Source organism: Corythoichthys intestinalis, chromosome 10, assembly GCF_030265065.1.
Source record: "Corythoichthys intestinalis isolate RoL2023-P3 chromosome 10, ASM3026506v1, whole genome shotgun sequence".
Taxonomy (NCBI): Eukaryota; Metazoa; Chordata; class Actinopteri; order Syngnathiformes; family Syngnathidae; genus Corythoichthys; species Corythoichthys intestinalis.
Window position 1 is genome coordinate 38,813,458 of NC_080404.1, and position 26,204 is coordinate 38,839,661.

A 26,204-nucleotide genomic window follows, 5' to 3' on the forward strand; every position below is an offset into this window, starting at 1 on the left:
AAACAGGCAACTTTTTTGAGAAAAACTACACAGGTAAATGAAAAAGCCCTAGAAGCCAGTAACTCTGTGTTGCTAAATCAAAAAAGTCCCACACTGTTGCAGAGACCTTAATACTACCTGCCTGCAAAGCTATTATCAGCGAGATGCTCGGCTCTGATGTGGTTAAAGACATTGCTAGTCCCCGTCTGATAATTCTGAGCTTTTCAAGCCTAACTGCAATAAAAAATAACAACAGAGAGAGACTGAGAGCTGTTGACGATGATTCCTGCTAGGATACCGGCTTTGTGTTCATCTAAACAGGCTCAAGTTTTACACTGAGTAAGTATAAATATTGATAAATTATTTTAAAATTAAGTTTACTGTCCAAAAAGTAATCTTGGAACATTTTTGGTTTGTGGTGTGCAGCGAGAATTTTCTTAATGTAAAAACGTGCCGTGACTCAGAAAAGGTTGAAAAACACTTGGACTAAACTACGCAGTTGCCATTTTTACCTCTACATAGTAAAATTTGGAGTCCCCTCATTTGCAGCAAGATGGGCCATGAAATTCATAAACTCGGGCGAGATGGAGACAACAGTTAACTAAATAGAACTACTTGGAGGACAGTGATGACAGCTTCCACTCTTTTGGGAAGTCTGTAATCAAGATTTTGTGGGTCTTCATCTCATTTTCAAAAATGAAGGACTTCATTATCTTTACAAGAATAATTCTGCTCTTCAGGAATTGTTACCAACGCAAAACAAGAATTCTTCAGAATTCAGAAAATTCTTATATATCAGAACGCACGTAAACAACCAAAAATTGCCATTATATTTAGGGATGTCACGATGGACATTTTTTTTGCTTTCATTTTTTTCATGATATATTCTGCCGATACTATTCGATGCCGATCGGATCCCGACAATTTTAAACCATTATAAATAATGCACAAAACAGTGCAACCCGGATTACCTATATCCTTTTTATTTTGCTTTCCAAAATGCACTGTATTGCAGTAAACTTCCCCTGCAACCAGGTTATGAAAATACATTAAATTATGAATATAAAAATCCCAAATAGTGCAACATCAAAAGCCATAATGCAATTCAATTTTACAAAAGATTTTTTTTGTAATTGTCAAAAGATTAAGAAAAAATCATTTTTAAAATGCTTTTTCTAACTTTGTAGGGTTACTCCTGTGTAAATACTAATCATATTTTGTGTATTTAACCCTTTCACGACCGATTTTTTTTTAGTTTTCCAAAAAAAAAAGATGTAAATAATAATATAAATAATATCAAATTGCTATGACTCCTATACCCACAACAATTTTTTGAAAAGCTGTGGGACGCATTGTCCCAACGAGAGTGAAAGTGTCAAGTGAGCCCTGCTGGTACCTACTCGAGAAATGTTCTGTTTACATGTGCCAATTACCGGTTCAAGGTATACCGTGGTATGAAAACGTCAAGGTTTCAAAACCGCAAAAATTTTCCGTCAGACCACCCCTAAGGTATTAGCCATTTTTTATTTCCCAAAAATGCATGGAGAAATCACTCGCTTGCAGCTGCAAGGCTCAATTCTCCCTCACCGATTGTTTCTCAGTGTCAGTGAGTCAGCTGTGCTACACGATGGCTGGAGGAGGTGAAACTCCTGAACTTTTTCCCCCATCAAAGAAAACGAAATCGCTGGTATGGGAATACTTTTTGCGGAGGGTGGATCCTGAGGAGGCAATACCTCCAATATGATTTCACATTTATACAAAATTAAAGGTTAGTGAACACTGTCATGAACGTTTCCCACCAGCTACCAGAGTTAACTCCAGCGTGTTTAGTGTGTCAAGCGGTGGTAAAACTTTTGTTGTTTTTTTGTTTCTCTGGCAACTGTCCGTGTTACTCTGGCAACTGTCCGTGTTGACAGAGTGTGTGTACAGGGTGACCCAAAAAAAAGTTTACACTGCCATAATACAACTTAAATGCCATGTTTATTCAGCTTAGAATTAGAATTTAATCACAAATTATACATTATTGTAAAGAACATGTACAGTACACTCTATTTTTCAATGTGTCCTCCCTTAAGTGTCACAACAGCCTCCAGGCGCCTGCGGAACGCTTGACAGGTCTTCTTTATGTAGGATGCTGTCATCTTTTCCCAAGATCTAACAATGGACCTCTACAAGGCTGCCACAGAAGTTTGTGGCTTCTTACAGGCACTGTCCTCCACAGTTGCCCACATGCTATAATCCAGGGGATTGAGATCTGCACTCTGGGGTGGCCACATATCACCTTGTCAATCAACTTTTTGGTCCGCACGGATCGGGCACTTCCAGACCCAGGATTTCGTGAGGCTGTTCCAGTATCTTTCAGCTTCTTTTTAATTTTGTAGACTGCACATCTGGATATTCTCAGATTTGCTGCAATCTCAGTAGGTGTCAGACTGGCACGCAGCAATTCAGGTACAGCTAAAGTTTTCATTTTCAGCAGAAGCACAGGAATTGTAGAGACGAGAGATTACCAACTGCATTGAGTGACCTTAATGAATCACTTAAGCATGACAACCTATTTAGATATGTTTCAATGGCTTTTAAACAAGCAGTCAACTGAGTGTAAACTTTTTTTGGGTCACCCTGTATAATGTAAACATGATACAAGTCATACACACGTGGTTTTTATGGAAAATAAATCAATTATTTTAGTTCTAATGGTAATATTGTTGAGATGTGGCAGTGGGTTCAGGCTCACCTAAAGGACTGCTTTTATTCTAATTTTATTTAGAATATGCTGTTATTTTTTATTTATTCATTTTAACTTAACATTATACTTAAGTTCCAATTTGCTAATGTTTGAAAAATAGAAATTCTGTCCAATAATAGTTTGTTTTTTTTAAGTAACATGTTTTAGAGCTGTAATTACAATACTATGATACCGTAAAACCGTGATATTTTGGCTTAAGGTTATCACACCGTCAGAATCTCATACCGGCACATGCCTATTTTTGGAAGGGTTGGTAATGACGGTCTTTTATTGGTTCGTCAATGTCTAACTTCACAGTGATCTAATTAAAAACTGCGATTGTGCTGAAAACAAACGTGAATACTGGACTTGATCTGATCTTGTGACCAAATCCGACACTGTCCAATACACCAAAACTATCCGTATTGGGCGCCGATGCCGATGCTGAGTATCAGATTGGGACAGCACTAATTATTTTGTCCATTCCCAATTTATATTTTGTTAGGGAACTGAAATACAGAAAAATGCAGATCTGGTAGTAACTCAAGTTTGATGGCCTTGGTTTTCCACACCAAAGTCTATTGAACTTTGCTTTGTACACTGAGAACTGAAGCCTGAGTTATACTTCCGCGTCAGACCTACGCCGTCAAGGAAGAATCGAGTTACGACCCTACGCCGTAGCCTGACGCGCACCTCTCGATTTTTGTAACCTTCGCGTCGCGTAGACGCGTTGACGTAGCGAAAACGGACTGTGATTGGTCCGCTCAGACTGTTGTTTCCGGGCGAAAACACCGCCATTGTAGAATAGAATCAAACATTATTTTCTACACGCAAAAATGCACCAAGCCGACGGGAGTATCATCGAAGAGCAAGTCTCGTCAAGAAATTATTATTGTGACTGCCAAATGGCAAGGTCGGCGATCGAAAAAATAAATAAAAGGAAGAACCACCGAGACGTGGGTGGTCGGAATCGAGTGGCCACACGAAGCGGTGACACAGTCGGCCAAAAACTGCCAACTTTTTATCACTTTATGTCGTATTTTTGGTTGGTGCACTTCATCATTTACTGTGTACATATGTTTCAAATATATGAAGAATAAAGCACAGATTTGGTGTCAAAAGAGTTGTTTTGATCTTTAATTTTGAATAACAGACAGTTCACACACACAATACATCATCACTGATTGAGAGTGCCTCGGTGCTTTTTATGATAACCTTAAAATCAAGCCTCCCAACGCAGTTTGGGAAGTTCCCTAGACGCCAGAAATCTGCTATGGCTTCCCACTGGCTGGTTGTAGGACACGGCAAACAAATCTGGCTGGAGGGCTTTGCAGACCTTGAACGCAGTGCTCGACGCCAGTTTGAAGCTAGCCGCCACAGCTAGCTCTCTTCACCCGAGTCTAAAACTCTCTGTGCGGCATCAAAAGTCGGCCAGACCGCCTCGAAACCGTCTTCTGCGTCGCCTGCCCGTCAACATTTGTATGTTCAATATTTATTCAGTGTTGATGAGCAGAATATTTACTTTCAAGAGTTCCATCTTGCATTGTTTATTTTTTCTCCGACTAGCGGAAGTAGTCAACAATCATGCCCCAAAACCGTACAAACATAACGCCACATCCCTCTAGTGGCTTGGCGGTGAATTACAGAGCAACGCGTTCCCTCACCGCAGAACTATCGAATGTCAAATGACGCCGTAGTCGCTACGCCGTCACCGCAACGCGGGAGTATAACTCAGGCTTTAGTCCCAAGCCTATGAAAGGGGGCGTATACAACTTCACAATAGTTCATGACAGTTGGTCCAGCTCAAACGGTAAAATGATGTCATAAAGCAGCCAAACAAGAATATCTCGAAAGAACATACTGTTAGAAAAAGGGCTGATTCGGTAGCAATTGTTTGTCAGCTTTGTCAATCTCTGCACCCTCACAATTGAGCGAAACAAAATAGCACCGTTCAAAACTTGAGACTAATGATGATTGACATGATCTTTGTGATGTACTGTACGTTCCGTCTGTACACGAAAGCAACAAAAGCACACACGCTGTAAAATGAGCAGGAACTTGAATAGGTCAGGAAAGCGGCAATCATTTCTTATTCCCGCGTGCTGCTTTTCCCAACTTCCTGTGTTTTACTTCAACCATTGCCCTGTTAGCAGTGTAGGGCACGGCTAAGGATTAATAGTGAAAATGCGAAAAGTGAACCTATGCACTCTCTCAAGAGGGCTTAACTGCAGGCCGAGCGTGTTTAACACAGGGGCCCGGCGGCAGCCCCTCTGTTGCTCCCAGCTGTCAGCCCCGACGGAAAGAGGATACCACTCCTGACAAGACATGACTTGACCCACGAATAGTACCACAGTTCTGGTTTTATGCTGAATGTAAGTGCAGAATTCACTCTTGTAGGGTTTACCTCTTGGAGTTTTGTGGAGAAGAATGAGTGGCGTGTCAAGGTTGTGTTTACAATTGTTTGTTACTCAGCAATCTACTTGTTGGGTCATGGAGGAAGAACAATCAGACGAGTGGTACCTTATTTTAATGTTGCTGCCACACTGTTGGCTGTAGACGTCTAATCCATTTGAACTGGGAGGGGTTGGTCAGTGAATGATCAGAATGATAATCTACTTTCATCGAGGACTATAGGAATCAGAGAATATTTTGGTCCACCCTACCTTTCTTTTTAAGGGGGAAAAAAAGACTACAGTGATCCCTTGTTTTTCGCGGTTAATGGGGGCCAGAACCTGTCGCGACAAGTGAAAAACCGCGAAGTAGCACCCCCCCCCACACACACACAAAAATTGTTTTTTGTGTGTTCAATGTATTTATTCAGATTTATCATTGGAAAGAGATACATACAGTGGGGCAAATAAGTATTTAGTTTAGTTTAGTTTAGTTTAGTTTAGTTTGATTTTTAAAGAATTCATTTCCAAATTAGAGTGGAAAATGAGTATTTAGTCACCTACAAACAAGCAAGATTTCTGGCTGTCAAAGAGGTCTAACTTCTTTTAACGAGGTCTAACGAGGGTCCACTCGTTACCTGTATTAATGACACCTGTTTTAACTCATTATCGGTATAAAAGACACCTGTCAGTCACACTCCAAACTCCACTATGGCCAAGACCAAAGAGCTGTCGAAGGACCCCAGAGACAAAATTGTAGACCTGCACCAGGCTGGGAAGACTGAATCTGCAATAGGTAAAACGTGTGGTGTAAAGAAAACAAACGTGGGAGCAATTACTAGAAAATGGAAGACATACAACACCACTGATAATCTCCCTTGATCTGGGGCTCCATGCAAGATCTCACCCCGTGGCGTCAAAATGATAACAAGAACGGTGAGCAAAAATCCCAGAACCACACGGGGGGACCGAGTGAATGACCTACAGAGGGCTGTGACCACAGTAACAAAGGCTACTATCAGTAACACAATGCGCGGCCAGGGACTCAAATCCTGCACTGCCAGACGTGTCCCCCTGCTGAAGAAAGTACACGTCCAGGCCCGTCTGCGGTTTGCTAGAGAGCATTTGAATGATCCAGAGGAGGACTGGGAGAATGTGTTTTGGTCAGATGAAACCAAAATAGAACTTTTTGGTAGAAACACAGGTTCTCGTGTTTGGAGGAGAAAGAATACTGAATTGCATCAGAAGAACACCATAACCACTGTGAAGCATGGGGGTGGAAACATCATGCTTTGGGGCTGTTTTTCTGCAAAGGGACCAGGACGACTGATCTGTGTAAAGGAAAGAATGAATTGGGCCATGTATCGAGAGATTTTGAGCGAAAATCTCCTTCCATCAGCAAGGGCATTGAAGATAAGACGTGGCTGGGTCTTTCAGCATGACAATGATCCCAAACACACCGCCAGGGTAACAAAGGAGTGGCTTCGTAAGAAGCATTTCAAGGTCCTGGAGTGGCCTAGCCAGTCTCCAGATCTCAACCCCGTAGAAAATCTGTGGAGAGAGTTGAAAGTCAGTGTTGCCCAACGACAGCCCCAAAACATCACTGCTCTAGAGGAGATCTGCATGGAGGAATGGGCCAAAATACCAGCAACAGTATGTGAAAAACTTGTGAAGAGTTACAGAAAACGTTTGGCCTCCGTTATTGCCAACAAAGGGTACATACCAAAGTATTGAGACGAACTTTTGGTATTGACCAAATACTTATTTTCCACCATGATTTGCAAATAAATTCTTTAAAAATCAAACAATGTGATTTTCTGTTTTTTTTCCACATTCTGTCTGTCATGGTTGAGGTTTACCCATGATGACAATTACATGCCTCTCTAATATTTTCATGTGGTATAACTTGCACTATTAGTGGTTGACTAAATACAGTACTTATTTTCCCCACTGGCGGAAAACACTCAGGTGACTTGAAGTTCCGCTCTGAGACCCCCAATTTGGCCAAACTCAAAATTGTCCTATATGCATGTGTGATACATCATTGGAAAGCTTAAAATCTCAATTTTTTTGGGGGGGGGGGGGGGGGGGGATTTGAACAGGAGGGCATTTAAAAAAAATAATTAAACAGCAAAACCCTAACTGGAGGTGAGAGCATAAGAAAGCATAATTAAAGACGGCACAATTTGAACGAGATATTATCGTGCACTTACAGTGGGGAGAACAAGTATTTGATACACTGCCAATGGATTGGCAGTGTATCAAATACTTGTTCTCCCCACTGTACCTCTTTTCGACCCCAAAACTCCATGTAGCATGTATCCTCGAGTGTGAAGACACAACTGTGAATGAATGCCCACAGCCAGATTTTCTGGGGATTTTATGGGTGAAACATGGTCATATAACAAGGTTCGCAATGCAGAAATCGCATACATCGATGAGTGGTTTCTTTTTCATGTGTTTACCCTTTTAAAAGTTTTTTTTTCAAATTTTCTTTGTTTGGATTAGCATCTAAAATATTGGGGAACATGCGACGGCAACAAAAAAATACAAATAAGCGATAATTATGAGGTAGATATCTGTGACCTTTTTACAGACACCATTTTTTTCATTGTGATGTAATTTGTTTAAAATATGCGAGTGAATAATATTTTAAAGTCGTTTTTTTTTTTTTTTTTTTAAACAAAATATTAGACATCAATTAATGATTCTAAGCTAAAAATGACTTGAGCTTTTTATGGGTGGGTTGAAACAAAAGCGGTTGCACAACGTCTGTAAACGGGTTTTCAGGGTACAACGGACAAATTAAAAATAGTTCGGGGGCTTAATGCGCCATGAATCTGCTATTGCAGCATATAGACATATTGTTCTATCAAACACAACAGTTCTATTGGCTTAAAATACAGCAGTTTATTTTAAAGAGGGGTGCAAGAGCAGAAACTGCTTTTTCAGCCTTGTCTGTGTTTTCTGCCATTTATATTTTAATAAATGTTTTTTCAGCACTTCAAATGTAATAGTTATGAGTTTTAAAGTTAACAAGTTTTAAACATGTTACTGTCCAACCGATTAATTTTTAAACAATAAAGCAGAACAATGCTTGTCTTTATTAAATGCTTCATTGAGTGAGTCCATTCAAATCCGCTCTAGCTGCTCCCTTACACACAAAGAGTTGCCAGAGCAACTGTTTAACAAGTTAAACGATGATTGGCGCATGCGGGGCTTTGAAGCTCGCGTCTCTGGCAACATCAAACATCAACGTCTGTCAATCATTGTTAACTTTAATAAACACTCACTGCCTGACCAACAAAGAGCAGGGAGAGGGAGGGAGGGAGGGAGGTAGAGTGAGACTACATGATCTGCTCGGGACAGCTAATCAGTTTTTTTTTTTTTTTAATTGAAAATTTGTTGAAAAATTTTTTGAAGCGCGTAGTAGCGAGGGATCAGTGTATTTACACTTTTCCAATTGTTTTCTTTCATTTAAAATATATTTTTAAATATTGTGTTTTATTATAATTAAGAGAAAGGTTATTTTGTTTTTTAAATATATATATATATATATATATATATATATATATATATATATATATATATATATATATATATATATAAATAAAACTAATTGACAATATTTGCTATTGAAAGACTTGAAAAAATAGATTTGGACAAGTTTTAGGTCAACAATGTGTCTCGACTGATTTTGGACTAAAGCTGACAGTTCAAATGTATTTGATATCTATCATTGTCAATGACAGCGAATGAGTTTTAAGTATGATAGACATCTGCTAGGTCAGAGTCTGCAAGTAGTCAAGGTAGTGGAAAAGATTGTTTATTTACTTGTACATGGCAGCGTACCTCAGTCGGGGGTTTCGCAAGGGCGATAACGACACCGGCATCCATCTCAGAGGTCGTGGAGCCCTTATGCTTAGAGCGCCATCGACTCGCGACTTGCCACCGTGTCAACCTGTCACAGGTGGAGCGAGACGGAAAGACAGCGGCTGCCTGCTGAGGTGTGTCCGGCGTGTCACGGCCTCGTCTGGGAGGTGACAGACAACCCGTGTGTGAGCATGTGACGGGCGAATAAGGCTGCTAAGAAGTATAGGGGACGTTCGGTGTGACCTTTCCTTTCTGCCGGGGTCTGCGGTCTCTATGAATCCGACAGCAACTTTAAAGGATCTCGACGTCAACAGTCTTTGACAGCTGTTTGTTGAAAGTTGACCACATGGGTGGTGGTACACTCGACTTTGTGTACTCCACACATTCATGTTTCAGTTGGACAATGATGTAAAGACAATGACTAGAGCTGTAACGATCTATCTGGATCTATCGATCAAAACATCGATCAATATTGTCATCGTTTAGATATGGCATTTTGTTGAAAATAATGTTTTCATTCAAATGAATGAAATTTTTTTCTTAAATGCGTACTTAATATCATGATAAACCAACCGAAGACCTGTGAATCGAATCATGGCAGACTTTGTTATATGGGAAAGTATTGTATCATTGTCCAAAGCATCAATATCGTATCCTCATGAATAGACATGTGCCGATTACCGGTTTCAAGGTATATCGTGGTATGAAAACGTCATGGTTTCAAAACAGCAAAAATTTTCCGTCATACTGTACCTACAATATTAGCTTTTTTTTTTTTTTGGTCCCAAAAATGCAGGGAGAAATCCCTCACTTGCAGTTGCAAGGATCAACCCTCCCCCACCGGTTGATGCTCAGTGTTAGTGAGTCAGCTGTGCTACATGATGGCTGGAGGAGGTGAAACTCCTGAACTTTTCCCCCATCGAAGAAAATGACATCGCTGGTATGGGAATACTTCAGTTACAGAAAACGTACAGACGGCCGTGGCTTAGAGGAGGAGGGTCAACCGATATGTAAAACATGGTTGCGGAGGGTGGCTGCTGAGCAGGCAATATCGCCAATATGATTTCTCATTTATACAAAGTTAAAGGTTGGTAAACACTGTCATGAATGTTTCCCACCAGCTAAGAGAGTTAACTCCAGCATGTTTATTGTGTCTAGCGCTGGTAAAACGTGGTGTTTTTTTTATTGCCTTCTTGGCAGCCACCCTACACAAACATGCCCTCCTCCTCCTCTAAGCCGCGGCCGTCTATAACTTTATTGTAGCCCAAGTATTCCCATACCAGCGATTTTGTTTTCTTCGATAGGGGAAAAAGTTCAGTAGTTTCACCTCCTCCAGCCATCGTGTAGCACAGCTGACACAGTGACACTGAGTAACAACCAGTGGGGGATGGTTGAGCCTCGCAGCTGCAAGCGAGGGATTTCTCCCTGCATTTTTGGGACATAAAAATGGCTAATACCTTAGGGACGGTATGACGGAAAATGTTTGCGGTTTTGAAAACGTGACATTTTCATATCACGGTAGACCTTGAAACTGGTAATTTGCATATGTCTAATTTGTAATAATACGAGGCCATCATGCATGTACAATATGATGGCTTGTGGACTAAATGGCCCTTTAAGGGAAACCATAAGCATGTTGTGGAGTGCAGCAATGATATGTATGGCACCCCTGCTATAGACTAATGTAGAAAGAGACTTTGTGATTAAAGAAAAGATTCTAGTTTTTAATATGATAGCCTCAATGTTTACCCAGTCAAGAAACACAATGCAGTATTCAGTTGGCTTTGAAAAATCAGTCAACATTTCTGAAATCAACTTGCACCCAAATGGGTTGTCTTCTAAGAAATGGAAGGCTCTGAAAAAGTTAAGTCAGACTAACATTCTAGTGAAAAGTTTGGTCGTTACTCACCCCCACCTTCATGACTAAGAAGGCCATACAATACTTGAAGTGATCTGAGATGTAATAATGAGTCGGCCACCTTGAACTCATCTTGAATTTGACTTAAATTGCCCGATCTAACCAAAACTTTTGTCATGTGATTATGACATATGAAGATCTGGTTTGAGTCCAGAACCGGATGGTAAATTTTGAATGTGACTTCACGTATATGATTGTCGTCACCAGTGGCGTTTGCGGTCAAAAGGTGAGGGGCAAACGGCGGGGCAGCGAGCGGCTTTAGGAACAGAAAATCCAGCGACGTAAACAAAACCCCAGCATGTCAGCGTGACACGCGTCACCTCAACGGCGACAGGGGAGTGGCACCGCCGAGGCTCGTCGTGGCCCCAGAATCTCTTTGAAGCCGGCCGGCCCGTCAATTTTGCAGCTGCTGTGGAAGTATTGCCTTTCGTGCCCTTGGGCGTCGCCGCAGGGGCAGATACGCCGAGCTTTTAGCGAGACGCTTGCCAGGATTAGGCCTATTAGCAGAACAGGAGGCAGCGACAAGCGTTACTGCCCCAGCGTGCGAATGTTTAGAATGATTTGGATGGTTAAAAACATGTTGAAGGCATAATCAGACGGGATGTCTTCCTCACTTTGACTTCCTCCCCATCATTTTTTTCTTTCCCGCATTCTCTTTCTCTGTCATTACCGAGGCTGTGTTTGCCTTTCTGCTTCAGGCGTTGGGTAAATACCTCTGCTGGAGTGAGTTTCCCTTTTTTCCCACCTTCTTCCCTCCATTAGCTTCTCTAATGACGTTTACACTTGTGCTTAGAAAAGCCTCCTCTCATCTCTGCAGCCTGCCCCTCCTTCCCTGCCTGCTTTTCTATGCTCACTTGGGCCACAAGATCATGTTTAAAGGTGTTTGGGATTTGCACTTAAGGTACTCTTTTTAGACAACTTTGTCTAATTCGTGAGATAATCCTTGATTCATGGGGAAATGTACACATTACAGTTGCAAGGATCAAAGAAATAGTCAATAGTGTGGACTAAGATGTCACATTTGTTTTAACTGGGAGGGCTGAGTTCATTTTAATTGGGAGGAGCTTGCAGCAAATGAATTCAGCCAACTTTTCCACTGATTTGGTGGGGGGGGGGTGAGTTAATATACATGTTTTTTTTATATACGGCGGAAAACATAGACAAGACTGAAAAAGCAGTTTCTGCTCTTGCACTCCTCTTTAAAAGAAACTGCTGGATTTTAAGCCAAAACTGTTGTGTATGATAGAACAACATGTCTATATGCTGCCATAGCAGATTCATGGCACATTAAGCCCCCGAACTATTTTTAATTTGTCCGTTTTACCCTGAAATCCCCCGTTTACAGACGTCGCGCAACCGCTTTTGTTTCAACCCAGCCATAAAACGAAGGTAATTAATTATATTTATTAGGGTTGTTCCGATCATGTTTTTTTGCTCCCGATCGTTTTAGTTTGAGTATCTGCCGATCCCGATATTTCCCGATCCAATTGCTTTTTTTTTGCTCCCGATTCAATTCCAATCATTCCCGATAATTTTTCCTGATCATATACATTTTGGCAATGCATTAAGAAAAAAATGAATAAAACTCGGACGAATATATACATTCAACATACAGTACGTAAGTACTGTATTTGTTTATCATGACAATAAATCCTCAAGATGGCATTTACATTATTAACATTCTTTCTGTGAGAGGGATCCACGGATAGAAAGACTTGTAATTCTTAAAGGATAAATGTGACTTTGTATATTGTGACTAAATATTGCCATCTAGTGTATTTGTTGAGCTTTCAGTAAATGATACTGTAGCCATTTAACTGTTCTGCCCAAATGCATGATGGGAAGTGCAACCATGACTGTGCGTAGTGGCACCAATTCATATATCTTCTCTGCGTTGGGAAATAACATAGGGTGTTAAGAAAAAGATCAACTACTACCTTCCTTCCCCACATTGCTTCCCACGATATTTCTAATTGTTGAGAGAGGGATTGTAAGGCTTTAGCCAATTAAAAAAAGGCTCCGAAGACTGCTAAAATTCACTCTACTCATTTTACGCTGCCTTTTAGCTCTATATATAGGTAAAACGGCGCCAGTATAGATTGAACGCGACAATGCGTGAGTAGGTCGTGCAGCACATACGTTAATTGTGTTAAATATTATAATATGATTAATTTGAAAAAAAATTAATTACCGCTGTTAACGTGATAAATTTGATAGACCTACTTTAAGCCAAAACTAAAGACTCTGGATGAATGTAAGACATTTTGTCTGTAACGTTAAATACAATTGGGAAACAATTTAATGAAGAAAAAAAAAAAAATTAAAAAAGGAATGTCCGATATTTTTTTGCCGATTCCGATACTTTGAAAATGAGGTGATCGGACATCTTTACTTAGAATCATTAATTGATGTCTCATATTTAGTTTAAAAAAAAAAAAAACGACTTTAAAAAATTATCCACTCACATATTTTAAAGTTTGAAACAAATTATGTCACAATGAAAAAAATGGCATCTATAAAAAAGTCACGAATATCGACCTCATAACTATCGCTTAATTGTATTTTTTTTTTTGTTACTGTCGCATTTTCTCCGATATGTTAGATGGTAAATAATCGATCCAAACAAAAAATTTAGGAAAAAAAAAACGTTTAAAATGGTAAATTTATGAAAAAGAAAATCTCGACCACTCCTTGATATCTGCAATTTCTGCATCACGACCCTTGTTATATTACCATTTTTCACCCATAAAATAAAAAATAAATAAATAAATAAATAAAATCCAGCTATGGCCATTCACAGCTGTGTCTTGTCACTCGGTGATACATGCTACATGGAGTTTTTGGATTGAAACAATGTAAGTACGCGATAATATCTCGTTAAAGTCATGGCGTCTGTAATTCTGATCTAGCGTGCTCTTACCTCCAGATAGGGTTTTGCTGTTTTGTTTTGTTTTTGTTTTTTTTAAATGCTCTCCTTTCAAAATCTTTCTTCTCCCAGAAAATTGAGATCTTAAGCTTTCGAATGATGTATCACACATGCATATTGGACAATTTTGAAAGTTGGCTAAATTGGGGTCTCAGAGCGGAACTTCAAGTTACCTGAGTGTTTTCCGCCATATACGTATGGAATCTGATCAGGACTCGATATTGGCATATACTCTAAACCAGGTGACCTGGAATTGAATTGGGTCCCAAAATAATAAAGGTTTTGGACATCCTTACCATTTTTGCAACCTTCTGACCTAATTAACAAAGCAATTTGACTGACTGATAAGGGAGAAAAAAAGTTTTGACACCTGAACTCTTTACCCCTGCATGCCCCTTGAACCTGGAATGCAACTTCCAGTGACTGACTGCTTTCTGTTGCTGTCTCACATAGACACTCACACTCACGACTTGCCCGGAGGCTACGTCAGAGTGGCTTCCCCCATTTTGCTGATTGACATCTTGTAAAACACAAATGCATGCAGAATGACTGTACCTGTCACTTCTCCTGAGCGCTATTACCTTCGCCTCATTTTGTTCTACCTGTCCATCACTTCTATTCTAAATGCGCTTCCGCGAGACGCAATGGCTGTGAGCCCAGTGCCTGGCGCCACTTTGGTCTTTCTCTCGTAAAAAAACCATGATACACCATAGTATAGACTGTAAGCGTATACCCCGCTGCTGGGCCCAAAACGGGGCGGGTTTTGTGCCGCCTCAGGTGCTTGGCAAACAATTAAACCGAATAGGACTTGATTGGAACTTTGTAGTTGAGTTCACTACCCCTAGAAGGTATCGTATTCATTACAACCAGTGGGTTTACAAACGGTTCAGTTGAGGTACCGCTACAGCTTGACAGAGAAATTCAACTACTGTGGACGCTCTGAAATAGGAACTAGTGTTGTGTTCAAGACCATGACCTAGAACCAAGGGCGTAGGTTTGCGCATAGGGACAGTTGGGACATAACTCTACCAACTTTTAAGGATGCTGAAATTGTCCCCATCAACTTTAAAGCCACCTTATTTGCATCATACCAGTGTTTTTCAACCTTTTCTGAGTCACGGCACGTTTATACATTAGAAAAAAAATCTTCATAAACCAGAAATGTTCCAAAATTACTTACTGTTAAGTATATTTAATTATAAAAATATTTCTCAATATTTATACTTCCTCAGTGTGAAACTTGAGCCTGTTTAGATGAACACAAAGCCAACATCCTGGCAGGAATTGAAGAAACACCCAAAGCTCTTCTTCTACATCTCTCAGTCTTTTTTTTTTATATTTTTTTATTTTTTTTATATATATATCTATAGCAGTTAGGCTCGAAAAGCTCAGACAGGGGAACTTTAGCAATGTCTTTAACTGCATCAGGGCCGAGCATCATGCTGACAATGGCTTTGCAGGCAGGTAGTATTAATGTCTCTGCCACAGTGTGGAACTTTTTCAATTAAGCAACAAGCTCAGCAACAAGGTAAGTGGCTTTGAGGGCTTTCTCATTTACTTTTGTAGTTTTCCCTTAAGTAGTTGCCTGTTTCTCTGTGTTTTCACGAAGGCGAACAAAGTAGTTCATCGACTTGATTTGAAGCGATGGGTGTTTTGTTTGGAGATGACGTTTAAGCCCTCGGCACCATGGCGCTGTTGGATAGCTTCTTGTGTCGCGTTCAAGAACTGCTCGCATTTCTAGCCATCAGCCACCTTATTGTCCTCGACAGTGTGTTAGAATAAAACACGGGGAGGATTGATGTTCGTCAAATATGGATAAAATGGAAAGGACACTTTCGTGTATATTGACACTTGACAAGTCTAATCAAATGATGTACAGTAGATGTGCTGGGGTCCACATGGACAGCAAGTTCGCTGATGGCTAGAAATCCAAACAGTTCTTGAACGCAACATGAGCAATACCCCGCTCATCTGCACTTAACCGAAACCTTCTACCTACTCCTTCCTTCTGATTGCAACTCCGCCTGACGACGTAAAAAGAAAAAACAAAAATGCGATATTGAATAATTTCTCGCGGCACACCTGACGATCTATCACGGCACACTGGTATGCCGCGGCACACAGGTTGGAAAACACTGCATTATACAATGAGTTCAGTTATATGGGTAATTTTGATTGTCTTCCCATATGTTGTCAGGATAGAATAGACCCTACCATTATTAAGTGAATAATTTTCATTATGTTCCGACTTACATTTTATGCCTTTTCACTTGCTGAATTTGCTGGTCCACCCCCCCCCCCCCCCCCAAACGCACGTTTGATTGGCTGATGACTTGACTCCCCGCTCCCTCCTCCTGCAACGCACACTCACACAACCTCGCCGACAGAAATGCAACATGCCGCCTCCTCCACCCCTTCGAAGAGGAGGGATATTTTTTTTTATCACAAGCCACTGTAAATAATGTAAAAAGACGTTAATATTGTCGAGGTGAGGGAAACACAATTAATTTTGCTACTAAGCCCGACCTGCATTAGAGTTAGCATAGCATTAATCTCTGTGAACTTGATAACCTGCAAAACTTCTGCGGTCAGGCCAGCCTCCACAAGATCGTTAGAAATTCGTGAGAAATGTGGCCCTGACGGGGTTAATAATCTGTTTGGTCTTATTAATGTCCCGTGCCCAGCAAAAAGTGTACATGCAGTTTATGCTGTTCTATCGTCCGTACCAATGTTGACAGCAAACCCACGCCCTTGCCTAGAATGGACCACCTTAAACTAAGGGCGTATTCACACCTACCCTGTTTGGTCCGGACCAAACCAAAAAAGTTTGTGGTGCACACCTTCTGGGCTGGTGTTAATACAAACCAGCGCACAGGTGCGGCCCAAACAGCCCGTCCGAGACTTCGGCAGAGAGGTGTTCTCGGTTCGCTTCCAAGCCGACTGTGTTGCGGTTTGCTATAAGTGTAAAAGCGACCTCACCGTGGTCTGGACTATAGATGAAATCACATACCTCTTTGCACGTAACGGGTTTCCGTAGTCAGGAAATGTTGTTTGGTTAGCATCACAGTCTGTGATTAGCGGTACGACAGCTAATATGAGTCAGGTTTTAACGTCGAGCAATAAAAATGAACTTGTAAAATGAACGTGGCATCAAAGGCCTCTGATGCTTAAAATTTCCCACAAACACTTGTAATTGGATAAAATAAATCATTATGAACACATTTGCAGTACTCGGAAGCGCTGTCATTGTTTATTTCCCTATTTTAGCGTGTTGCCTCACCAAGACCGATTCAAAGATTGAACGATTTTTGAACATGCGTACATTTTTTGTCAAATCCTGGGTCGCTTGCTCAAATCACAATGTGAAAAGGAGCTGCATCAAAAAAATCCAGACCAAATGTGTTTTGGTGCGGACCAAAGAAAACGAACTATGGACTTTGCTTGTGTGAATGTGTGAGACTGACTGATACCGGAGTACATGATTTCAGCCTAATTTTGGCCCAACAGACACATCGTGGAGATTTGTTTTCCATCGTGGTTGACATTTTGAAGTAAGGAGCATCACTATGGCATCGTCTCGTGTAGTATGAGAAATTTGACTCCCAATCTGGTGTCTTGGGCCCCTCATGATCATGTCGTAGGATGTCTGGTGTGTCAGAATTTAGGCTTGTCTTGGCACATGGTGTGACATGTCTTGCATGATCCTACAATGTGTTGTTGAATATTGACAAATAGTTGTGTTCCTCCACTCCACACAGACAAAATAAACATTGAATCCCATTTTCTCGTCTTGCCCATAGTAAATGTACTGATTGATAGCTGCATGTCCCGCCTCCCAACGACTTTAGCTGTCGCACCGCGCTCTTCTCTGTAGTAAACGATGATCAGGCAGGCTCTGGTTTTGTAGGTTGACAACTTGTCTGTTCAAAGACATCATGACACAATGTTGTGAAATCTGACACCACATTTGTCGGCACCAACTAAAGAAATCATGTAGTCTGGGTCAGGCGTAATGTTTTGTCTTGATTCAAGGTGCATCTATACTTTTTGTTTTTGTTTTAAAGGTTTATTTGAGTCCAGCAGCATGAGACTGAAGCTGTGCATATGAGTGCAAGTTACTTGATAACATCGATGTTGGTTTGGGTGCACAAGAAAGAGAATACCTGATAGAAAGGATTCCTAAGATGTCAAACCAAAGTGTTTCTTTCATACTAGGCCTTCCACTTATGCATACTGCAGCTCCACATATATGGAAGCCAAAGTGCAAACCCTGAGGTAATCACTAAATCAACTTTGCAAATTATTCATTCCACAAAAACCCATTTCACTTATCTAGCACATCTCTTGTCTTAATTTCCGCTGCTTAAAAGCCAGATAACCTTTTGGCGTTGTCTTTTTTTCCACTTTAAGAAAATCTTAGCTGCAGTTCAGCATATCTGGAAACTGTTTCCCACCATCCTGACCTGAAATATGTGCAATCATAATAATGTCTATAATGTGCTAAAGTTCATTGAAGTTGTTTGTAATTAACCCTGTGCGAGATCTCAAATATTTACCGTGACTTCAGTCACATGCATTGACAAACATTCAAATGTGACCACCCAGAGGGGGGGATGTCAATACAGAGCACAAAAGAAGACGCGGACACCAAACACACAGTCTTTTCCTTGAAAGTGGAGTCATGTGCCCCCCCACTCTTCAACCAAACTACCTCTCCTTTGATGTTCAAGCAGCTTCTTGACAAAGACAGCATACACACACACACCCTCTGCATACTGCCTGCACACCCCGCAGAGCCCTACAGCCGTTGGGGGGATGGACAGGTAGACCTCAGTAACCCCCGCCAGAAAGTGGATGGCAGCATTCCAAGTTTTGTGCACTGCGTGTGCGTGTGGTGGTGTGTGTGTGCATATGTGAAAGAGAGAGCGAGAAAGAGAGTCCTAAAAGCAACATTTGGACTAATTTTCACATTGTTTTTGGTCTTTCGCATATGAATATTCATCGGAATAGCTGCCATAGATGGCGCTGCCTGAATAGGATGTCGGTCGACGTCAACGGCAGCCAGTGACTCAAAAGAAGTATGCCGGTTATCTAAATCCTTATCATGGCAACCGTCACCATTGCGGAGCTTAAATAAAACCTGGAAAATTGTGCGGGTTGAGGTAAAAAAAAAAAAAAAAAGATACCGAACATCTCATATTCCAAGTAAAACAAAATTATTGTTGACAAAGTTTTTTTATTTTTATTTTTTATTAAACCCACTACGGAAAAGTATTGGGGCCAAATAAGGGGGGTTATGATATTAAAGTTGTACTATTGCTACGAGAAAACAAGTCGTATCATTACTGAGGAGTAATGTAGCTGTAAGTTGCTACGCACATTACGTACATGTACCTTAAAGTGCCTGTGACACGAAAAAGAATGTTTATTTCATAATACACACGAAATTTTATTATCCTGAATGAAATGGACAGCTTGGATGTGTGTGGAAGCGATCGCTATATTTATTTAGTTTTTTGAATCCCGCGCCATGAAAATGAGTGACTTCCGGGAACAGTCTCGAGTTGAGAAAGAGTGCGCTGTGACGTCCTCTTCACTATACAGCCGTACTGTTGTATGAGAAGGACTAAGGCTTCAGCTGATTTTGCGGATTAATACATTTATTTTTCGCATCATGCCAGCCAAACGGCTGCAGAAAATTTTGCTGTACCAGGGAGAGGCGTGTGCGCCTTTTGGGGGTTTCAAAAGGTTCCCATTCACCGCTGGATATTGGCCAAAACAAGCCCTACTACTTTGGGACCATGGACATCCCCCCGCCGAGAGAGCACTATACTCGGCTTATTCCCCTCTTCATGTGCCCAGTGTTCTGTCAAATTTTCCGACCGATCAGAAATTGCAACTTTGAGCTAAAAATAAGCCGCGAATACAGCGATTACAAAGTAAATACTACAAACTTTTTTTAAATAAAGGACTACTTATGTTTGATCATGGATGGGCATGTAAAAAGCTCTCCTCATAAACATTAGCTGCACATGTTAGCTGCACAACAACTGCAGCCGCCCTCCTCCACTGAGTCTCTCGCTGTTTACGACTTCGCCGTGTAGCAAAGCATTATTTTGCCATATTTGTGTTGACCATTTGACACCTACACGCTCCTCCGACGTCGGCCGGTTTGTTCTGCGGTCATTGTCCAGCTGCTTCCCCGGCAAGCCCTCCTGTCCGTAGTAGCAGGGGAACAAGCTGTAAATTGTCGATCGGCAAAGACAATCGACAACCCAGTCGTCATGTGAAATGATCTGGGCTAGTTATGTGTGATTTTCCGCTTCGAAGACTTTGAAACATCGCTCGGTTCGGGTTAGCATGTCGGCTAGCTGTCACGCCTCTTGGTTTGTTTACATTCTGCGAAGCCAGGAAAGGGAAGTGACATAAGCCCGATTTAGGTGGCATAAAATATCGTTCGGTGCGACAGTAAAGGGGAAGTCGACAGTTTTGACCATTATGGAGTAATTTTGCAATGTCGTCTTGAATAAATGCATTTTTATTATTTCATATTTCATTTAGCACAAGACTGTTATTTGTCATGACCATGCCATTTATTTAGCTATTGGGGAAAAATACTTGGATAAAAAGAATGTCCTGTAAAAATATTAGAGTAGAGAGACTAAAACAACCTAACCTAACCCTATTTTGCGGCTCTCTTCGTCGCGTTCTCCTTGTTGTGAATAATTCCCCCTCAATGGGCTGCATACTAAATCAGATAAAATCGTGACTCCGCTGACGTCATCCACCTGTTGGGGACGCTAGAGCCCTATAATGGTATGCGTGGCTAACCGGCAAATTAAAAGACTAATTTCTCGTCATCTGCGCTTTGCTAAATTGTTGTATATAGTCCAATCGTCTCAAAATATGAATCTAATTCACATAATAATCCTATTTAAGACTTTTTTCTCCTGTTGTACGCACTTTAACTGGGAGCTACGACAAAGCATTAGTATAAACCCTTCTATTGATTATAATTTGAGAGTTGACGATTTTCACCTCTTTGCGCTCGTTCCGTAGAGAATGTATTGAACGTTAGCGCCATCACCTCCTGAGTGTTTTGCCCCTTAGGTAGCTTGGTTTGCCAGGTTGGATAATTTTCTGCTATTACGGTTTGTTTTTTTATAGTGTTTTGAGCCTATGGATTTATTTGCAGTTTTGTCAGAAAGGCTCTAATTATGAACTCATGAATGTAGTATACGGACTACGCGTCTCATGATCCCCTTGGTTCACACAGCAAATGGGATAAGACTTGGGGGATCTATTTGGGGGAAATCACTGTTCTGTTATATGATATATAGTGAAATGTTCGTGTGCATAAAAAAAAAAAAAAAAAGAGTTGACATCACATATACCGCAGTAGTAGCGTCTGTTCATTCTCGCAGTCAGACATCAGGGCATTAATGACGTCACCAGTCACAACAAAGTGTCGCCATATATAAGAGGGGGCAAAACACGAGTCACAACCAGTTGCTCTGTCTTGCATTGTAGTACAAACGCGTTGAACTTTTGTCTTATTTGCGGTCATGTTTTTCTGTCGAAATGACTAAAAGTTGCTGTGTTGCGGGTTGTAAAACAAGGAAGAGTTCGGAGCCGCATTTGAAGTTCTTCATTCTTCCTCGTGAGAAGAAAAGGAGAAGCAAATGGCTGAAAGCAATCAATTGAGGAAAAGTTAAAGAAGACTGTTCCTTGGACCATTCTTGCATGTGGGAACCTAAATCCAGGCACATTTACGTTTGCAGCCGACATTTTATTACTGGTGAGTAAACTTAGCTGCAAGGATTCAATGGACTAGGCAGTAGTTATTATTAACGTAACCGACAACTCGCAAAGCGTTATTTTTCTTTTGCAGTGAAGTGCTCTGATTGGTCAATCGGTATAATATTGGCCTGGTGGGAATTGGTTATTTTGCCGTGACGTGACTCATGCACTGCATTCTTGCCTTGTGACGTCCCATTTAGTTCTACTATCACGGTTCACTGCTAAATAACGCTTGGAGGGGAATTACCGGTTACGGCAGAAATAATCAATTCGTATACAGTGCCTTGCAAAAGTATTCGGCCCCCTTGAATCTTGCAACCTTTCGCCACATTTCAGGCTTCAAACATAAAGATATGAAATTTAATTTTTTTGTCAAGAATCAACAACAAGTGGGACACAATCGTGAAGTGGAACAAAATTTATTGGATAATTTAAACTTTTTTAACAAATAAAAAACTGAAAAGTGGGGCGTGCAATATTATTCGGCCCCTTTACTTTCAGTGCAGCAAACTCATTCCAGAAGTTCAGTGAGGATCTCTGAATGATCCAGTGTTGTCCTAAATGACCGATGATGATAAATAGAATCCCCCTGTGTGTAATCAAGTCTCCATATAAATGCACCTGCTCTGTGATAGTCTCAGGGTTCTGTTTAAAGTGCAGAGAGCATTATGAAAACCAACGAACACACCAGGCAGGTCCGAGATACTGTTGTGGAGAAGTTTAAAGTCGGATTTGGATACAAAAAGATTTCCCAAGCTTTAAACATCTCAAGGAGCACTGTGCAAGCCATCATATTGAAATGGAAGGAGCATCAGACCACTGCAAATCTACCAAGACCCGGCCGTCCTTCCAAACTTTCTTCTCAAACAAGGAGAAAACTGATCAGAGATGCAGCCAAGAGGCCCATGATCACTCTTGATGAACTGCAGAGATTTACAGCTGAGGTGGGAGAGTCTGTCCATAGGACAACAATCAGTCGTACACTGCACAAATCTGGCCTTTATGGAAGAGTGGCAAGAAGAAAGCCTTTTCTCAAAGATATCCATAAAAAGTCTCGTTTAAAGTTTGCCACAAGCCACCTGGGAGACGCACCAAACGTGGAAGAAGGTGCTCTGGTCAGATGAAACCAAAATTGAACTTTTTGGCCACAATGCAAAACGATATGTTTGGCGTAAAAGCAACACAGCTCATCACCCTGAACACACCATCCCCACTGTCAAACATGGTGGTGGCAGCATCATGGTTTGGGCCTGCTTTTCTTCAGCAGGGACAGGGAAGATGGTTAAAATTGACGGGAAGATGGATGCAGCCAAATACAGGAACATTCTGGAAGAAAACCTGTTGGTATCTGCACAAGACCTGAGACTGGGACGGAGATTTATCTTCCAACAGGACAATGATCCAAAACGTAAAGCCAAATCTACAATGGAATGGTTAAAAAATAAACATATCCAGGTGTTAGAATGGCCAAGTCAAAGTCCAGACCTGAATCCAATCGAGAATCTGTGGAAAGAGCTGAAGACTGCTGTTCACAAACACTCTCCATCCAACCTCACTGAGCTCGAGCTGTTTTGCAAGGAAGAATGGGCAAGAATGTCAGTCTCCGACTTCAAGCGACTTGCAGCTGTAATTGGAGCAAAAGGTGGCGCTACAAAGTATTAACGCAAGGGGGCCGAATAATATTGCACGCCCCACTTTTCAGTTTTTTATTTGTTAAAAAAGTTTAAATTATCCAATAAATTTTGTTCCACTTCACGATTGTGTCCCACTTGTTGTTGATTCTTGACAAAAAATTAAAATTTTATATCTTTATGTTTGAAGCCTGAAATGTGGCGAAAGGTTGCAAGGTTCAAGGGGGCCGAATACTTTTGCAAGGCACTGTATATTACCAGTTTTCTCAGTTCCACACAGTACATATTCCATGTAATAGATAAAGGTCAACTTACTGGGTGACTTTATAAGGTAGTTGTAGATGTTTCCGGACTCCACTGCAGGCCATTCCTTTGGATTGTTTATCCAGCTATCAGCTGCGACTTTGTATGGGCAGATTTGCAAGCCAATACACGCTAGTTTTAAGTTGTATCGCCTCCTCGCGTCCGTCGGCAGTGACTCGTGATAATAATAAGTCATCTTTAAGACTCTTTTATGAAAAAAAGATGCAAAACACAGCTGAAATATATGACTTTCAGACGTTTCTCTACGGATGTTTACCTGTGCGTGCCCCCTTCTCAAAATGGTGACAAGTTGCTATGCGAGATGACGTCATCGTGACATCACGCCGACTGCGAGAATTGCTGCACAACCCCACTACTTGACAATGAACAAGGTTATGAACGCCGCTCATAACTGCTAGAATGAGCGCGTTCACAGTAACGTTCGTGAGACAAAGATATGATGCGGTCAAGAGACAAAGATATAATGCGTTCAGTTCATGTTCGCCCAAAATATGAACATGTTCAAGCACAACACTGGTTCCCGGTATACCAATTATAACCTAAACTTTACAAGTGTATCGTTGCCCAAATTTTTTTCTTTTTTTTTTGTGAGGCTTAAATTTGAATTGTGAAATGTAAATACATTTACATTAAAGTGCCTGTGACACGAAAAAGAATGTTTATTTCATAATACACAAGGATTTTTGTCTCCTGAATGAAATGGACCAATTGGATGTCTCTCCTGTCTTAACAGGTGTATTTAAAATGTGAAAAAATGTAAAAATTTTTGGATCAAAAATTTTAGAAAACATGCAATTAATCGCAAGTTAACGATGGACCACATCCGATCAATCACAATTAAAAATGTTAATCTCTTGACAACACTAGTTTTAATATCCTTTCATTAAATAACTTTTAAATAAATCCTGATGGAAAAAAATCAACTGTCTGACAGTAGCTCTCCCACCCAAAAAAAATGGCCTTTAAAAAGGACATAAGCACCCACTCACTCCACCATCTCCACGCCATTTTTGCCATAGCAATTTCATGGCCCCTCGTGTTATCGCTTCATATTTTTGTCGGGAGTTGTAGTTTGGGTGTTTTTGAGTGGCAAAATGAGATACTCCACATATTGCCGCACCGGGGAAAGTTGATAAGAACGACTCCTCAGACAGGATATAAGAAAGCGAGGCCGACACAGCAATATAACCGCTTTACCTTTGACTGTCTGCGTTTCTCTTTTTTTAGCATCTTCCACATAAAATGCAGACATTTATTTTTACACTGTTACACTGCAATACGTACTAGAAAATGCCATTTCTGGAGAAATTGCATGGGAAGGCTTTCATCCTGGTCAAAAAACTGGAAGCACATAGTACATCAAATGATGTGGAATAGCGTTGAATGAAGTAGAATCATGTCAAATGGTGTTAACTTAAGTGGAATAATGTTAAGGGTTGTTAAATGAAAGGAAATGTGTGTATATTTATATTTAACGATCGACACAAAAAAAACTTTCATGGCCTCAGTGCATCGTGGATTTTTGAAAAATATTATATTATGTAAAAGAGTTCTAAAAACATTTATGTATACTTTAGTTACATATGGATGTACACTTAAACACACACACACACGTGTATCATATGAAAGTGAGAGAATTTGTACAGTACGTATTATTCATACCTTATTTTATGTAATTTATGATGTATTTTATTTATCTTTCAAACTATTCTTGAATGTTCTAATAATAAAAAAATGTGTTCATAAGGTTATATATATATACAGTCATTAATATTATATTAAACAAAAAAATATGTAAAAAAATGGGGTGATGGTGTGACACTACGCAGTTTTCCACTTTATGTGGTCGGTTCTGGTCCCCATTAACGGCGACAATTGAGAGATCAAGGTAATGTTAAATGTTGTCAAATGAAGTGGACTCATGTTAAATAAAGTAATTTCAGAGCAACTCTAAGGCTAGGTTCATACCGCAGGTCTTAATGCATGAAACCGATTTTTTTTGTGTTTTTCCAACTCCAGTGAGGCATTAACTTAATGGTCTGAATGAGAAAAGTCGCGTAAAAGTGGACCATTTCAAATCCGATCTCGGTCTAGGTCACTTTTTAAGTGGTTAAAATCCGATCTGGGCCACATTTTTCAGAATGTGGCTGCGGTCTGAACTGTCAAGTCCCCCAAATCGGAATTCATGCAGCAATTACGTCAGCAAAGAGTGAGAGAGACAGGGCTCTACCGTAGCGATGGAGTTGTGCTTTAGCGTTAGGACCTAGCTTGAACGCGATTTTTAAGGTAGAGGCGGACTTAACAACAGTAGAAAAATAAAATGAGAGGTAGGGGTGAAGGATAAGCCTGAGAATGCTCAGTTTTCTCTCTGTGCTCCAAATGAGCAATATTTCAATATTGTTTACACAGCCGAGAGTTGGGGCAAACTGTCCGTATGTGTGTGTGTGTGCGTCAAGCACGCACAGTGCGTGCATGCTATGAATCCATATAAACTTTGAATATGAGACTAAACGGGGATTATGTATGTCTGTTATTTGTGTCCTCTTTTGGGAAAAAAAAAAAAAATACGATCACTCTAGAATGACGGTGAGCCAGCATGTCATTTGTTTTGATGCTCCTGCACACATGCAGGTCT

General features: G+C 40.6%; 1 protein-coding gene across 15 annotated transcripts in view; it reads left to right on the forward strand.

Moving 5' to 3' along the window:
* Positions 1–26,204, forward strand: part of wdpcp (WD repeat containing planar cell polarity effector) — a 231,328-nt gene that overhangs the window by 69,374 nt on the left and 135,750 nt on the right. For 2 of the 15 annotated variants that reach the window (XM_057847350.1, XM_057847352.1), the window contains exon 1: positions 4,954–5,079. The exons of 12 other annotated variants lie outside the window; for them this stretch is intronic. Coding sequence is in view for 1 of the 3 variants with exons in the window: in XM_057847352.1 (XP_057703335.1) it covers positions 5,071–5,079 (9 nt within the window). In the remaining 2 variants the exon portion in view is untranslated. Of the gene's footprint in view, positions 1–4,953; positions 5,080–18,013; positions 18,090–26,204 lie in introns of those variants that run through there. One more of the 15 variants, XM_057847351.1, reaches the window with a different exon arrangement.